General features: G+C 36.8%; 1 protein-coding gene across 13 annotated transcripts in view; it reads left to right on the top strand.

The window, feature by feature from the left end:
* NRCAM (neuronal cell adhesion molecule) overlaps window positions 1–17,581 on the top strand; it is a 215,444-nt gene that overhangs the window by 127,409 nt on the left and 70,454 nt on the right. For 8 of the 13 annotated variants that reach the window (XM_036247278.1, XM_036247285.1, XM_036247284.1 and 5 more), the window contains exons 3-6: window positions 81–281; window positions 2,412–2,429; window positions 5,359–5,464; window positions 17,093–17,289. In XM_036247278.1, coding sequence (XP_036103171.1) covers window positions 191–281; window positions 2,412–2,429; window positions 5,359–5,464; window positions 17,093–17,289 — 412 coding nt within the window. In that variant the 5' untranslated portion in view covers window positions 81–190. Of the gene's footprint in view, window positions 1–80; window positions 282–2,411; window positions 2,430–5,358; window positions 5,465–17,092; window positions 17,290–17,581 lie in introns of those variants that run through there. The other 5 variants (XM_036247286.1, XM_036247287.1, XM_036247283.1 and 2 more) reach the window with 2 other exon arrangements.

The following is a 17,581-nucleotide window of genomic DNA, read 5'->3' as shown; positions in this document are numbered from 1 at the left end:
CTAATTTTCTTTGCTACCAATTTCTGCTCTTCATTTCCTTCTTTTTAATACACTATAATTTTTATTCTACCCTTTTTTAGTTTCCTGCATGAAAATTATTTAGACATTGCACACAAATCTTTTGTGAAAGAAGAAAAGGAGATTCAGTTTGTGAGTCTCAGCAGGAGTTAAGCTAACGCAGTTTAAAATAATGCCAAAAAAGAAGCACTTATCTGCAGGCAGAGTGCCTCTGATTCTCTTCCTGTGCCAGATGATTAGTGCACTGGATGTACCTCTTGATCGTAAGTATTAATGTTTTAAAGCTGTTAGGCCCGGGAGTTAAAACTTCCCCAGCATTTACTGTTACTGTGAACTGTGTGAATGGAGAAAGTATCTGTGTGATACTGAAAAGCTAATCAAAATTAATTTGTCTTTTACCTGCAGCACCTGGTATTTATAAAGAATCACACCATAGAAAAGGCCATTGAAATGGTCAGACACGTTGTACCCTCCCTATCATTATCTTTCTCCCTGCTCAGGTGCCTTTGTGTACCATGGGGCAGGGGTTGGCCTAAGCAGGAGTAAATTGTGGTCTGCCCTGATCCTCCCAACAGGGGACTCTCTATAAAAGGAGTCCTGCAAGAAAACTGTATGAATTACTTTAAAATGATTGTGAAGACCGCCCTGTCACCCCTCCCCGCTCTCCACCCTCTCATGTACTGAGTGGTCTGAAAAAGACTGGGGGATAGTCTGTCAGCCAACTCCACACCACTCTGTATCCCCAAACTACTCATAATTCATTTCTCTTGATTCAGGCAAGGCAAAATTCACCTTTGATTCTTGAATATTAAATATGAATTTATACATAGGAAATCTATCCTATCTAAAGCCTACTGAACGGTCTTCTTTGTTTAAAAACATAATCAAAGATCAAGATGTAATTTTGAATATAAAACAAGTCATCTGCAAAAACACTATTTAAAATAGAGCAAGTAATGGCTATTATATTAGCATACCCTTTTCCTAGTAGTAAAGTATATGCTGGACTCTCTCTGGTCTGGATGGCCTATTTATGAAAAATAAAGATAATGCTAGGTTTCAATTGGTCACTTTTCCTGTACTGGAAAGTGCAATTTCAAAATTGGACAATTACTGTACTTCAGAATTGATTTATTCTTTATCCCTAATCTGCATGACCTCTCTAAATCCATTAGCTTCCTGAATAGAACATCTGTTTGGCAAGCTTTCCAAGGTGAAAGGAAGATAGTGCTTTCCTGGGGCTATTCAATTGTTGGGATGTCATTTTTTGCCAAAGGGGTTGCAATTGCCAGTGGAAAGACATTAAGGAGAGATGTAGTTTACCCCACATTTTGTTGAATTCCTCTGTTGTGCCTCTGTAATCTAAAGTACAACAAAATGCAATGTTTTACTTATTTTCAAAAAATGTGATTTCAATTATCTTAATTTCAATTAAACAATTATTTATGCTTGTTGGAGTTGGAATGCTTAAGTAAGCATTTGTCCTAACGTATATAGGAGAGGGTGAAAAGCAATGAAGAGAAATGTTTTTGTTCTCTCTTGTGTTAAATATGTTCCCCCTTAATCAGACTGCTTAATCTAACAATCAGAGGAAAACAATCACCTAAGGCTAACTCAGCTATCACTGCTAATGGAGAAGAAGCATAACCATGATGAAAAGAGTCACAAACAACCAGGTGCTCCTGCATTAACCTTTGCAAATACTAGTGCCAGGCAGCCCTGCAGAATCATTTGAATTGCCTCCTAATGTAATTTCTTCCCTGCCCCTATTCCTTACATCCTTTCTACAAGAGCTGCTCCTTGCTGTGGCTACTAGCAATCCCTGGGTGGTTGGGGAATTCTGAAAGCATAAATATGCTAACCATTTGAAAAATATATTACTGACATAGGTATTGACTATAGAAATACAAAAACCTAAAATCAGTGTTGGATTTGTCTTGGATGGAGCGTTGTCATTGCAGTCATGTCTCATTGTTAAGTATTATTACCATGTGCATATGATGTCTGGGATAATAGGATTAGACACTGTATAGTATGTGACAACTCACATTAATTGTAGATTTCAGCTTTTTTCAAATTGATAATAATTACTTGTCCAGTACAACATGGATGGAATGGAATTAGCCTTTCTTATTCCTGGAAGAATTAATTTTTGCCTATAGCATTGCTTTTGTTCTTCCATGTGTTATGTGGGATACTGCTGTAGGAATAAACAAAACCATGAATGGCAGTTTCTTTCTCCTACAACTTCAAACTTTGTTATACTAGTTTTTTAGGTCAAATTATATCAAGATGCCCCTATTATCTTCAGAGTTCTAACATTCTTATTACTAACACCTGGTTTTCTTTAATCCTGTTTGCCCACTCACCTGCTGATATTGATGGGGAAAAAGCAAAACTTCTTGAAGACTGTAAGTGTCTTTCTGTAATTACTAGGCAGTGTGAAAATTTGGCCATGTCTTTGTTTTTGAATGAATAGAGTGAATTAAATGCACAATTTTATGTTTTGTGACTAATATGTTTTTAAGCATGTGTATTTATTGTGACTAAACATTAAATACCAAGAAGCAAGTTTAATATATCTCCTGCATGAATTCTAAAGACTCAGGTATTACTATTTTTTATTTACCTATATTATGTTCTAGTAACGTCTGTGCTTTATTTACTTCTGATGTAACTCAATGAGAAAATTCATAAAATTTAAAGGGAATGACTCTCTGGTTCTAAATGCTATTAAATGTTTGCTGGAATACAGACACGTCTTTTGGTATCTTTTAGAAAGGGGATGCATGTAGATACATCATCCAAGTCGGCATCTCTACCCTCTTATCCTCCCTCAGCCTGCAGTGTAATGGCCTGGAGAATTTGAAATTGTTTTGAAGTGTGCAAAAGGCAATAAATAGCCCTCCCTCACAGCATTTCTGAGTGGCCTGCTCTAAGCAAAAACTTCTGCTGCCTCTGACAGTTGAGCAGCATCTATCATCTGCCTAAAATAGAGTTTTCAGGCATTTGAAAAATCTTTTGATGTTGGATTGACCAGGAAAATTATATTAAATGACCTTCTTTTCTTATTGCTTCAAAGTATTTGTTAGTTGCCAGGTGATCTAAACACTGTTCAAATAGGTACATTGATAGTAAACTGGCAATTAAGAGTGACATCTATGCCTGCTCTGTTGGAAACACATGAACAGAAGTTCTGGGTCTGAAACCACCACACTTGCCCCTCTATTGCTTGCAGAAAAGCACAAGGAATTGGGCTGAGTTATTCCTAAGAATTTCCTCACCTACTACCTATGTCCACCATTCCCTGGGTGTGAAATTCCGGGTTTCTTTCCATCATTCCAAACTCTGTACTCCCAGAACCTAAAGGATCACTCAAAGGTGAAGCTGACCCAAATGAAAATGATTGTGATAATAATGTAAACAGCTAACATCACTGAACCATTATAGTATTGGCATGTACTAAAACTTTTACACAAATTATTTTATTTAATCTTCCAGTGACTAGGAGTCAGATACTACTTTTAAACCCTATTTTCTCTCTAAGGAAGCTAGGTCTTACAGAAGTTAATAAAACTGGCTTGAGGTCTCAAAACTAAAGAAAGAAACAAACTATTTCTTAGCCACCAGACCACACTGCTAACCAATATTGGGAACTGACAGGGCTGGGAGAATTAGGGGTCTGTGTCATGATGGAGGCTGGCAAGAGCAGCTGGCTTATCAGGAGAACAAGGAGGAGGATGAAAGGGAGGGGAGATTGATAATGTCCAGTATCCTGCATTTAATAGGTGCACAATAAATAATGACAATGATGGGTTCAGCTTTTGATCTGTTTTTTTAGGTGTCATTTGGATACTTAGTAAAGATGTCTGGTGGACAGCACAAGGCTGGAGACAAAGCAAGAGAAGAGAACCATGTTTGCAGGTTTATAAGACAATGGACATGGAAGTGACAAATTGAGCCCTGACAATAAATAACTACAGTAAAGAAAGACAAGAGCAGAGGGCAACTTGGTTGGCACATGGAAGGGAATTCACAAAGGAAGCACAGAGCATGGGCAGAAAGGGGAGATCTAGAATATGAAGAACTTAAATGATTGAGATAACTCTTTGTTCTGGTGGGGGAGGCATTGTAAGATGTCTAGCAGCATCTCTGGCCTATGCTATAATCGATGCCAGTACTACTCCCAGCCCCAGAAGTGACATTCAAAATTATCTCCAGATATAACTAAATGTTCTCTCAAGGGTTGGGGGCAAATTGCCCCAGGTTGAGAACCACTGGTCTATATAAACATCTCACCCTGAATTTGTACAAGTCAGTGGTTTCTACCAGAAGAGTTTTTTTTCTCTGTGCCTTCCTAGTCAAGCCTAGTTACTACCTTAAGCAAAATATAAGTTTAAGTAGATTATTTCTCTAGTCCTTACCTGTTCTAACACTCCGTGATTTTGATTTCACAAGAAGAATATGTTAATTTTAGAGTGACTTTAATGTTAGATGGCCAGATACCAGCTTTCTTCAGATTAAATTGTTTTGGGTTAAAATGGTTTCCCCCTATTATTTAATAATAAGTGATCACATAACACCTTGAAGGGTGAAATGGAAATATTATCTCCTATAATAGAGAACTTCCCAAATCTATTTATCTTCTAAATAAGAAAGATCACACGGACAGGAACAACAGTTATCTTTGTTCTTACTAGCCACCGACATCATGGTTCTAATAAGACATGTCAAGTCTCTAATTTAACCATCTTTTTAACATTAACTTCTCAAATATATTTGTTCCTAGCATACATTGTGGGGTAAAAGTAGGTTTACAGTTGTGAGTATGTGAAACAGAGGTTATCCTTGTATTATTATTTATTAACTATTATATTCTGTATGAAAACTGTAAACATTCTTTTGCCCCACCCTGTGTATTAATTAAATTAGCTCACTAATGAGCTATAAGCCAAATACTTGTTCCTAAGGAATGCAAATTTACCTCATAATTTAAATTTCACTGAAAGGCCTGTTTGAATCAAAGAAATCAGAGGAATTCCTCATTGTTACATCAGAAAAGAAACTGTCTTAATGTTAAAATTGTATTGGTAATTATTTTCCCAAACTTTTAGTGTGGGAAATTGGGCTTTGTGAGTAACCAAAAAGTTCTGCCTTGACTTCAAAGATTTCAGAAATTGCAGGTTAAAAATCGGTTGGGGTGTGTGCTGCCACCATAGAAATTACTAAAAACATTTGGAGCATATTTAGTCTGGGGTAAGCAATTTTGATATAGAAAAAATGATTGCTATGGTGATATTAAATAATTCATTTCTTTACATTGTTCTTTCTATAATTAAGTGGTACAACCTCCAACCATTACTCAACAATCTCCAAAAGATTACATTATTGACCCTCGAGAGAATATTGTAATCCAATGTGAGGCCAAAGGGAAACCTCCTCCAAGGTGGGTATGCTTTCTACTTTGTTATAGTACTTAAAGTAAGCATTGATATTAACATTGAAATCAATTCAGATCCTGCACATCTTTCAGTTATCATTTGTAGGTTCTCATTGTTTTGTCTCTCTGCTTAAAGTCAGTTTGTCCTTTTTGAAAACCCAAATAGCATTTCTGTATTCATGCCCTTCTGCAAAATGTTTAAAAATTGTGTGGGAGATATGGAAAGAGCCTTCCAGAGACTCTACTAACCCTGTGACGTGGGCAAATCCCTTCTCTCTGGGCCTCAGTTTCTTCATTTTTAAAATAAAGAAATTGAATTTGATGATTTCTAAGATCTCTCCTATCTCTAGAGAGGTCTATAAAGTAGTCTTAAGTGGGTCTCCAAACTTGGCTGGGTTCATCTTTTCAGGATTCTTCAAACAGATCTTGGAATGAGCACTGCATGGCATTTTAGACTTGGGAGAGATACTAGAGATTATCTGGTCTATCCAGTACATTTTATAAATGGGAAACCAATACCTCTTAATGCTAGATAACTTATCCAAGGTCCCACAGTTAATTAGTAAATGAGATATCTGTAACTTGTCCAATAATATATAGGAGTTTGGGAGAGTTAGATTATTATTATTAAAATGCAGTGTGGATTTTTAAGTAATAAAAATGTGAAAGTTTCTAAATAGTTTCTTTTTTAACAACAACAAAAAAATGATTATTTAATTTACATACCGTAAAATTTACCCATTATAAGTGCTCTGTTATTTTTACCAATTGACAGTTGTGCAACCATCACTACACTCAGTTTTAGAACTTTTTTCATTTTCCCTTATGCTCTTTTGCCATAAATCTCCCGACTACCTTTAGCCTCAGGCACTAATCAAATGTCTGTCTCTATAGATTTCATATAAATGGAATGTAATATGTACTCTTTTGTACATCTGCATTCTTTCAGTTGGCATAATGATTGGCTATTATGAATGATACTATAATGAACATTCTGTGCAAGTCTTTGTGTAGATATTTGGTTTTATTTCTCTTGGGTAAATATCAGAGCAGAATTGCCAGGCTGTATGATGAGTTTATGTTTAACTTTTTAAGAAACTACCAAACCATTTTCCAAATTGGCTTTCCCATTTTACATCTCCATCAGCAATGTAAAAAGGTTGCTACTTCTCCCCATCCTCTACAACACTTGTTATTGTCTGTCTTGATTTTAGCTATTCTAGTGAGGGTGAAAAGGTAATTCATTGATGTTTTAATTTGCATTTCTCTGATGATCATATGATGAAGCAACTTTTCATATGCTTATTAAATATTTATATATCTTCTTTGTTGAAATATTTATTTTAATCTTTGGCTCATTTTTTAAATTAATTAATTTATTTTTGTTACAGATGTTTCTCCTTTTTCCCCAATGATTCCCCCCTCCCACACCCTCCCCACCCTGTCCCCAGCTTTGTTGTCCATGTCCATTGTTCATGCACACATGCATATAAGTTCTGTGGTTTATCTCTCTCCCACCACCCCCTCTTCTGGGGATTGTCAGTCTGTACCCCACTTCCACATCTCTGGGACTACCTCATTCCTCAGACTGTTATGTTCATTATATTCCACAAATAAGTGAGATCATATGATACTTGTCTTTCTCTCTTTGGCTTGTTTCACTTAGAATAATAATTTCCAGGTCCCTCCATGTCGTCTCAAAGGATAAGAGATCTTTCTTTCTTACAGCTGCATAGTATTCCATTGTGTATATGTATCATAGTTTTTTCATCCATTCATCTACTGATGGACATTTGGGCTGTTTCCAGATCTTAGCTATTGTAAATAGTGCTGCTACAAACATGGGGGTACATATATTCTTTCTGATGGGTATTTCAGGCTTCTTAGGGTATATTCCTAGAAGTGGGATCACTGGGTCAAATGGCAGTTTAATTTTTAATTTTTTGAGGTAACAACATATTGTTTTCCATAGTAACTGCTCCAGTCTGCATTTCCACCAGCAGTGTACTAGAGTCCCCTTTTCTCCACACTCTCGTTTGGCTCATTTTTTACTTGAGTTACTTGTCTTCTAATTATTGAGTTCCTGAGAGTTCTTTATATATTCTGTATACAAGTCCTTTATTAAATACAGGATTTGCAAATGTTTTTTTAAATTTCTTTTTTATTTTTATTTACTATTATTTTTGTCTTTATTTTTTCCATTACCATTTATTCCTCCTATATTCTTTACCATCTCTACCCACCTCCTGCCCCTCCATAATCATCACACTGTTGTTCCTGTCCATGAGATCTTTCTTTTTTTTTCTTTTTTGCTCTATCCCTCCACCCCACCAACAAGAGCTGTCTGCCCGCTCACTGTCTATGAGTCTGTCTCTATTTTATTTGTTAGTTCAGTTTGTTCATTAAATTCCACATGAGTAAAATTATATGGTACTTGTCTTTCTCTAATGGGCTTATTTCACTTAGCACAATGTTTTCCAGGTCCATCCATGCTGTCACAAAGGGTAAAATTTTCTTCAATTTTAAATCTGAATGAGTAGTAATCAATGTATAAATGTGCTATAGCTGTTTTGTCCCCTCATTTACTGATGGATACCTGGAGTGCTTCCAAATCATGGCTATTGTAAATATTGCTTCAATGAATGTACAGGTGCATATATTCTTTTTCTTTGCTTTTTTCGTTACAGATGTTTCTCCTTTTTCCCCCATTGACACCCTCCTCCCCATCCCTCCCTGCCCTGTCCCCAGCTCTGTTGTCCATCGTTCATGCATACATGCATATAAGTTCTGTGGTTTATCTCTCCCCCACCACCCTCTCTTCTAGGAATTGTCAGTCTGTACCCTACTTCCACATCTCTGGGGCTACCCTGTTCTTCAGACTGTTATGTTCATTATGATCTCAATTCCACAAATAAGTGAGATCATATAATACTTCTCTTTCTCTGGTTTGTTTCACTTAGGATAATACTTTCCAGGTCCCTCCATGTCATCTCAAAGAATAAGAGATCTTTCTTTCTTACAGATGCGTAGTACTCTATTGTGTATATGTACCACAACTTTTTTATCCATTCGTCTACTGATGGACATTTGGGCTGTTTCCAGATCTTAGCTATTGTAAACAGTGCTGCTACAAACATGGGGGTACATATATTCTTTCTGATGGGTGTTTCAGGCTTCTCAGGGTATATTCCTAGATGTGTGATCACAAGGTCAAATGGCAGTTCAATTTTTAGTTTGTTGAGGTAATACCATATTGTTTTCCATAGTGGCTGCACCAGTCTGCATTCCCACCAGCAGTGTACGAGAGTCCCCTCTTCTCCACACCCTCGCCAACACTTGTTGTTTGATGATTTATTGATGGAAGCCATTCTGACAGGTGTGAGGTGGTACCTCATTGTTGTTGTTGTTTTTTTATTTATTAATTTTTGTTACAGATGTTTCTCCTTTTTCCCCCACTGATTCCCCCCCTCCCTCTCCCTCCCTGCCCTGTCCCCAGTTTGTTGTCCATGTCCACTGTTCATGCATACATGCATATAAGTTCTGTGGTTTATCTCTCCCCAACCACCCCCTCTTCTGGGGGTTGTCAGTCTGTACCCCACTTCCACATCTCTGGGACTACCCCATTCCTCAGACTGTTATGTTCATTATATTCCACAAATAAGTGAGATCATATACTTGTCTTCCTCTGTTTGGCTTGTTTCACTTAGGATGATATTTTCCAGTTCCATCCATGTAGTCTCAAAGGATAAGAGATCTTTCTTTCTTACAGATGCATAGTACTCCATTGTGTATATGTACCACAGCTTTTTTATCCATTTGTCTACTGATGGACACTTGGGCTGTTTCCAGATCGTAGCTATTATAAATAGTGCTGCTACAAACATGGGGGTACATATATTCTTTCTGATGAGTGTTTCAGGCTTCTTAGGGTATATTCCTAGAAGTGGGATCACTGGGTCAAATGGAAGTTCAATCTTTAATCCTTTGAGGTAACACTATATTGTTTTTCATAGTGGCTGCACCAGTCTGCATTCCCACCAGCAGTGTACTAGAGTCCCCTTTTCTCCACAACCTCGCCAACACTTGTCATTTGATGATTTGTTGATGGTGGCCATTCTGACAGGTGTGAGGTGATACCTCATTGTGGTTTTAATTTGTGTATCTCTGATGATTAGTGATGTTGAGCATTTCTTCATGTCTCTTAGCCATTTGTATGTCCTGTTTGGAGAGCTATCTATTTAGTTCTTCTGCCCATTTTTAAATTGGGTTCTTTGTCTTCCTTTTGTTGAGTTGTATGAGCACTGTATATATTTTGGAAATTAACCCCTTATCTGATAAATTAATGTTTCAAGTTATTTTTAATCTTTATAGTTGAGAGTATTACAGATGTCCCTGTTTTTTTCCCCCAGTGCCTCCCTCCACCTGGTTCCTGCCCCACCCCAGACATTTACCACCCTATTGTCTGTGTCCATGGGCAATGCATATATACATATAAATTCTATAGTTATTCTCTTTCCTCTCTGCTTCCCTCTGTGATTCATCAGTCTGTTCCATGTTTCTGTGCCTCTGGTGGTTCTATTTTAGTCATCAGTTTATTTTGTGCATTAGATTCCACATATAAGTGAGATCATGTAATATTTGTCTTTCTCTGACTGGCTTATTTTGCTTAGCAGAATAATCTCCAGGTCCCTCCATGCTGTCTCAAAGGGTAATAGAGCCCTCTTTTTTATAGCTGCATAGTCTTCCATTGTGTGAATGTACCACAGCTTTGTTATCGATTCATGTACTGGTGGCTACTTGGGCTGTTTCTAGATCTTAGCTATTGTAAATAATGTTGCTATGAATATAGGGATGTATATATTCTTTCTGGTTGGTGTTTCAGGATTCTTAGGGTATATTCCTAGAAGTAGGATCATAGAATCAAATGGCAGTTCTATTTTTAATTTTTTGAGGAAACTCTACATTGTTTTCTATAGTGGCTGCGCCAATCTGCATTCCCACCAGCAGTGTACTAGGGTACCTTTTTCTCCACATCCTTGCCAGCACTTGTTACTTGTTGATTTGTTGATGGCAGCCATTCTGGCAGTTGTGAAGTAATATCTCACAGTAATTTAATTTGCATCTCACTGATGATTATTGACATTGAGCATCTTTTCATTTGTCTATTGACCATTGGCATATCTTCTTTGGAGAAGTGTTTATTCAGGTCCTCTGCACATTTTTAATTGAATTGTTTGTCTTCCTTTGTTGAGTTGTATGAGTACTCTATATATTTTGGAAATCAACCCCTTATCTGATGTATCATTGGTAAGTATGTTCTTTCATACTGTGGGTTCCCTTTTCATTTTGATGCTAGTTTCCTTGCTGTGCAGAAGCTTTATAGTTTAATGTAGTACCATTTATTAATTTTTCCTTTATTTCTCTTGCCATAGGTGATGTTATCAGTGAAAATTCTGCTACTTATTATGACTAAGATTTTTCTGCCTACATTTTCTTCTGTCATTTTTATGGTTTCATGAGTTACATTGAAGTTTTTATCTATTAGAGTTTATTCTTATGTATGGTGTAAGTTGCTGGTCTACTCTCATTTTTATGCATGTACCTGTCCACATTTCCTAACACCATTTATTGAAGAGACTGTCTTCAATCCATTGTATGTTTTTGCCTCCTTTGTCAAATATTAATTGAGCATAATGGTTTGGGACAATTTCTGGGTTCTCTCATTTGCTTCACTGATCTATATACCTGTGCTTATACCAGTACCAAGCTGTTTTTATTTCAATGGCTTTGTGACATAACTTGATGTCTGATATTGTGATCACTTCAACTTTGTTCTACTTTACCACGGTGGCTGTGGCTACTCAGGGTCTTTTTTGTTCCATATAAATTCTGAGTATTTGTTCTGAATTTGTGAAATATGCCATTGGCATTTTAATAATGGTTGCATTGAAACTAAAGATAGCTTTGGGTAGTATGAACATTTTTATTATGTTAATTCTTCCATTTGATGAACACAGTATATTCTTCCACTTGTTTATATCTTCTTCTGTCACTTTTTTTAACATCCTGTAGTTTTTTGAGTACAGGTCTTTTACCTCCTTGGTTAAGTTTATTTCTAAGTATCTTAATTTTATTGTTGCAATGGTAAATGAGATTGTTTTATTTTGTTTAGTCTCTCTTTCTGAGTGTTCATTATTGGTGTATAATAATGCCATTGATTTCTGGGTGTTAATTTTGTATTCTGCTACATTACCAACTTCATTTATTAAATGTAGTTTTTTGGTGAAGTCTTTAAGGTTTTCTGTGTATAATAGCATGTCATCTGTGAATAACCACAGTTTTATTCCTCCATTCCAATTTGGATGCCTTTTATTTTTTCTTCTTGTCTGATTGCTGTGGCTAGCCTCCAGTACTATGTTGAATAAGAGTGGTAAAAGCAGACATCCCTGTCTTATTTCTGTTCTTTAGGGAAATTATTTTAGTTTCTGTCTATTGCATATAATATTGGCTGGAGGTTTGTCATATATGGCCTTTAATATGTTGAGGCATTATCCCTCTTTTCCTACTTTGCTGAGCGTTTTTATCAAAAATGGATGCCTTTCTGCATCTACTGATATGATAATGTGATTTTTATCTTTCAATTTGTTTATGTGATGTATCACATTTATTGATTTGCAAATATTATTCCAATCTTGCATCCTTGAAATAAATTCCGTTTGGTCATTGTGTATGATCTTTGTAATACATTGCTGGGTCTCATTTGCTATCATTTTGTTGAGGACTTTAGCATCTATGTTCATCAGGGATATTGACCTGTAATTTTCTTTCTTGGTAGGGTCCTTGTCTGGTTTTCAAACAAGGATAATGCTAGCCTCATAAAAAGAGTTTTGGAAGTTTTCCTCTTGAATTTGGGATAGTTTAAGGTGGCCAGGTCTTATTTCTTCTTTGAATGTTTGGTAAAACTCTCCTGTGAAGCCATTTGGTACAGGGCTTTTGTTTGCTGGGGGTTTATTGATTACTGCTACTATTTTGTTAGTTGTTATTGGTCTTTTCTGGTTTTCTGATTTTTCTTGATTCAGTGTTGGAAGAGTGTGTGTTTCTAGGAATTACTCTATTTTGCCTAGGTTGTCCAATTTTTGTCGAAGGTTTTTTTGGCATCTATTGATATGATCACGTGGTTTTTATTCTTCATTTTATTTATGGGGTGTATCACATTTGTTGATTTGCGAATATTGTACCAGCCTTGCATCCCTGGGATGAATCCCACTGGGTCATGATGAATAATTTTTTTGGTGTATTGCTGGATCCAATTTGCTAGTATTTAGTTCAGGATTTGGTGTCTATGTTCATCAGGGATATTGGCCTGTAATTTTCTTTCTTTGTAATGTCCTTTTCTGGTTTTGGAATTAGAAATATGCTGGCCTCATAAAACAAATTTGGAAGTCTTCCTTCTTCTTGAATTTTCTGAAATAGTTTGAGGTGAATGGATGTTAGTTCTTTTTTGAGTGTTTGGGAAAACTCCCCCGTGAAGCCATCTGGACCTGGGCTTTTGTTTGCTGGGAGAGTTGATTACATCATCAATTTCTTCTGTTGTTATTGGTCTGTTCAAGTTTTCTCTCTCTTCTCGGTCCAGTTTTGGGAGACCTTGTGTTACGAGAAATTTGTCCATTTCGCTTAGATTGTCGAATTTGTTGCCATATAATTATTCACAGTAGTTGTTTACAATCTTTTGTATTTCTGTGGTGTCAGTTGTTACTTCTCCTCTCTCATTTCTGATTTTGTGTATTGGGGTTCTCTCTCTTTGTTTCTTGGTGATCCTAGCTAAGGGTCCATCAATCTTGTTTATCTTTTTGAAAAACCAGCTCTTTGTTTCATTGATCCTTTTTTTTTTTTTTTTTTGACTCTATGTCATTTATGTTTGATCTGATCTTTACTTTTTCTTTCCTTCTATTTGCTCTGGGGTTTTCTTTTTGTTTGCTTCCTAGTTCTTTAAGATGTGAGGTTAGATAGTCTATAAGAGATTTTTCTTGTTTCTTGAGGTAGGCCTGTAAGTGCTATGTATTTCCCTCTCAGAACTTCTTTTGCCACATCCCATAGATTTTGTGTTGTGTGTTCATTTTCATTGGTTTCCAGGAAGTTTTTAATTTCTTTCTTGATCTCCTCGGTAACCCATTTGTTGTTTAATAACATGCTATTTAGCCTCTATGTGTTCAAATGTCTTTGCATGTTCTTGTTGCAATTTATTTCTAGTTGCATGCCATTGTGATCTGAGAAGATGCTTGATATGATTTCAATCTTCTTGAACTTGTAGAGACTTAGTTTGTGTCCTAATATGTGGTCTGTCTTTGAGAATGTCCCATGTGCACTTGAGAAGAATGTGAATTCTGTAGTTTTGGGGTATAATTATCTGTAGTATTTATTATATCCATTTGATATAGTCCTTCATTTAGAGTCTCTGTTTCCGTGCTGATTTTTTGTCTAGAGGATCTATCCAGTGGTGTCAATGGGGTGTTGAAGTCCCCTGCTATGATTGTATTGCAATTAATTTCTCCTTTGAAGTCTTCCAGAAGATTTTTAATATATTTTGGTGCGCCTATATTTGGTGCATATATGTTTATCAAGGTTATATCTTCCTGTTGGAGAGATTCTTTCAGTATTATGTAGTGGCCTTCTTTGTCTCTAGTTATGACCTTCATTTTGAAATCTATTTTATCAGATATGAGTATTGCTACCCTAGTTTTTTTTTTTTTCCTTTCTGTTTGCTTGGAAGAATTTTTTCCATCCCTTCACTTCCAACCTATGTGAGTCTTTTGTTGTTTGGTGGGTCTTTTGTAAACAACATATAGATGAGTCATGCTTTCTTATCCAATTAGCTACTCTGTGTCTTTTTATTGGAGCATTCAATCAATTTACATTTAAGGTGATTATTGATATGTGCTTATTTATTGCCATTTTTGTTTAATGTGGCTATAGTTTTTTTTCCTATTTGTCCTGCTAATTACAGCAGTCCTTTTAACATTTCTTGCAGTGCTGGTTTGGTGTTAATGTGTATTCTCTTAGCCTTTTTTTTTTTTTTTTTTTGGTCTGGGAAGTTCTTAATGTGACCTTCTATTTTGAATGATAGCCTTGCTGGGTAGAGTAGTCTTGGATTCAGATCTTTGTTTTTCATGACCTTGATTACCTCATACCATTCCCTTAAGGCCTGTAGTGTTTCTTTTGAGAAGTCAGCTGAGAGCCTTATGGGGTTTCCTTTGTAGGTAACCTGTTGCTTATCTCTTGCTGCTTTTAGGATTCTCTCTTTGTCTTTAATTTTTGGTATTTTGATTACTATGTGTCTTGACGTGGGCATGTTTGGGTTCTTCTTACTTGGGGCTCTCTGTGCTTCTTGAACATGAATGCCTTCTTCCTTCACCAAATTAGCGAAGTTTTCTGTCACTATTTCTTCAAATATATTCTCTAACCCTTGCTCATTTTCTTCTTCTTCGGGGACTCCTATGATGCAAATGTTATTATGTTTTCTGTTGTCCCACAGTTCTCTTAAGCTGTCTTTCTGTTTTTTAATTATTTTTTTCTTTTGGTTTTCTGATTGGTTGATTTTTTTCTACCATATTTCAATTCACTGATCCGGTCCTCCACTTCCTCTACTCTGCTGTTTAGACCTTCCAATGTGTTCTTTATTTCTGATATGTTATTCTTCATTTGTTCTTGGTGGTTTTTAATTTCCAACTGGTTGATTTTCAACATTTCTGTGTCTTTACTCATGGTGCTCATGTCCTTATACATGGTGTTTAGCTTCTTCAAGATCATGACTCTGAATTCTATTTGTTAACTTGCACCTCTTTTATCTCATCTTTGGTAGAGGTCTCTTGTTCTTTCATTTGGCTTTTGTTTCTGTGTTTCACCATTTTGGCTATCACGGTGAGCTTTGGAGCCTGCCAAATTTTTTCTGTGGTGGTTGGTGTTCTGCTATTTGTGGCTCCCTCTCCTGGGTTTGCATGAGCCAAGGAGGACCCATGTTAAACACCACTGTCAAGTCCTACTTTCCTGGTTAGAGTGCTGGCCCAGGAATAGTGTAGTTATCCTCTAGCTTTTTGCCAGGAGGCTATCAGTAGTGGTTACTTGAAGAGCCGTGGCTTCTCAGTTGAATGAAAAACTTCCTTAGGTGTTCAGCATAAGGGGATTTTTTAGGGTGGGGCAGATGCTGGTTGTTAATGGGCCTCAATTTGCATTTCAATGGCCACTGAGTTGTGGTGAATCTCTGAGGGAAGGGCCACCACCTCTTCCCAGAGCCCTGGGAAGGAGTAAGATGACCACTGTCCTGAGTGGTAGCAACTCAGCAAAAGCTCTGAGCGCCTTCCAAATCTCGAGTGTCCCCACACAGTTCCAGTCCAGTCTTCCCTTCCTCTGCCAGAGCCCAAGATGAGTGGCTGTGGCTATTTTAGCATCTGTCCTGGCTCTGTGCTGTGGAGCCATTTGGGAGTTTAAGATGAGGGCGCTGCTCACAGCTTAGGCCACAGCTGTCTGTGGGCTCCCAACCCCCCTCTTGCACCTCCGCAATCCTAGCAGGATTGAATCAGTGTCCCTGGTTATATGGTCCTCCAAGCTGCTTTTCTGTTGCTTTTTCCTGATGATTTGTCTTTATTTTCATTGTAATTCCAGTTTGGTCCTGGGAGACGGTCTGTGTAACTTCCATTCACTCCGCCACCATTTTGGAATTTGGGAATCTGTTATATAAATAAAACTGAGAGCCCTGGTCAGTTTGGCTCAGCAGTTAGAATGTTGGCTCATGTACCAGAGAGTCCTGGGTTCCGTTCCCACTAAGGACATGTACCTTGGTTGCAGTTTGTCCCCAACCCCGGTTGGAGTCATGTGGGTGGTGACCACTCAATGTGTCTCTCTCACGTCGATGCTTCTCTCTCTCTCCTACTCCCTCTCTCCCTCCCACTGTATCTGAAGATAAATCAACAAAATGTCCTTGGGTGAGGAATTAAAAAAAATTTAAAAACTGAGAAATGAGAATTTCAGTTGATAATTTGAAATACTGCCTGCAGAATTTATAAAATTATCTTTAGAATTAAAAAGTCTCAAAAAATATTATATATAGATTTACCACTTTTAATAGCCAACATTTAAAATGCCACTGAATTCATATTTCTTCCCCTTCTCCCAACCTACATTTTACATTTTGGTAACTTGAAACTTGTCTAATTACTTGTGAAGGCCTTCCTTGTCACATTTCAACCCAGAGAAAATTTTTGTAGATAAATTGTCAACTCTATGAGCAATGGAGACTACAATAAAAATGCTAATGAAGCTCTAAGATAGCGTGTCTAGGAGAACTCCTTTCTGTATTTCTTTGAAAAATGACAAGCAATTTGTGTGCATGATTTCTTTATTGATTCAGATTTTGGCTTGTTCTAATAAAGACATGTACCCTAAATTCTGTGGCCAGGATTCTTTTGTAAATCATGATTCATTGAAACATTTTAGGTATTGAGCCTGTGGTTCTTTTACTGAATATTAAAATCTAATAATTATTTCTGGAAACCCATAAACTGAAAGGAATTTGTTAAAGAGTAAGTAATCCTGTTTTTCTGGACCATTAACAAGCTTAATTCTTTATGTGTTGGGCAGCTTCTCCTGGACCCGAAATGGGACTCATTTTGACATAGATAAAGACCCTCTCGTCACCATGAAGCCTGGCTCAGGAACCCTCACAATTAACATTATGAGTGAAGGGAAAGCAGAGACTTATGAAGGAGTCTACCAGTGTACAGCCAGGAATGAGCGTGGAGCTGCAATTTCTAATAATATTATTGTTCGTCCATCCAGTAAGTGGGACTTGTCCACCAATTGGTGGACCTTTTTAAAGTATGGCTGAGACTCAGCATGTGTTACATTATCCAAATACTATTATGAGAATGTAATGGCATTAATTCCAATAATATGACTTTGTTTTTGCATAAAAATTATTGCTACTTTCCACTTTACTCTGAGTTCCTCAGCCTAATGTTTTGTCAATCCAGTATGTCTTTTATACAAGTCCAGAATAGAACACCAGAGGTAAGAAAAGTGTTTCTTTCCCAAATTGATGTAATTATCAATGTCTTATGTATTTTATGT

This window comes from Molossus molossus, unplaced genomic scaffold (genome assembly GCF_014108415.1).
Source record: "Molossus molossus isolate mMolMol1 unplaced genomic scaffold, mMolMol1.p scaffold_m16_p_7, whole genome shotgun sequence".
NCBI classification, from domain to species: Eukaryota; Metazoa; Chordata; class Mammalia; order Chiroptera; family Molossidae; genus Molossus; species Molossus molossus.
The sequence above is the reverse complement of the archived record's forward strand: the minus strand, read 5'-3'. Positions and strand labels throughout refer to the sequence as shown.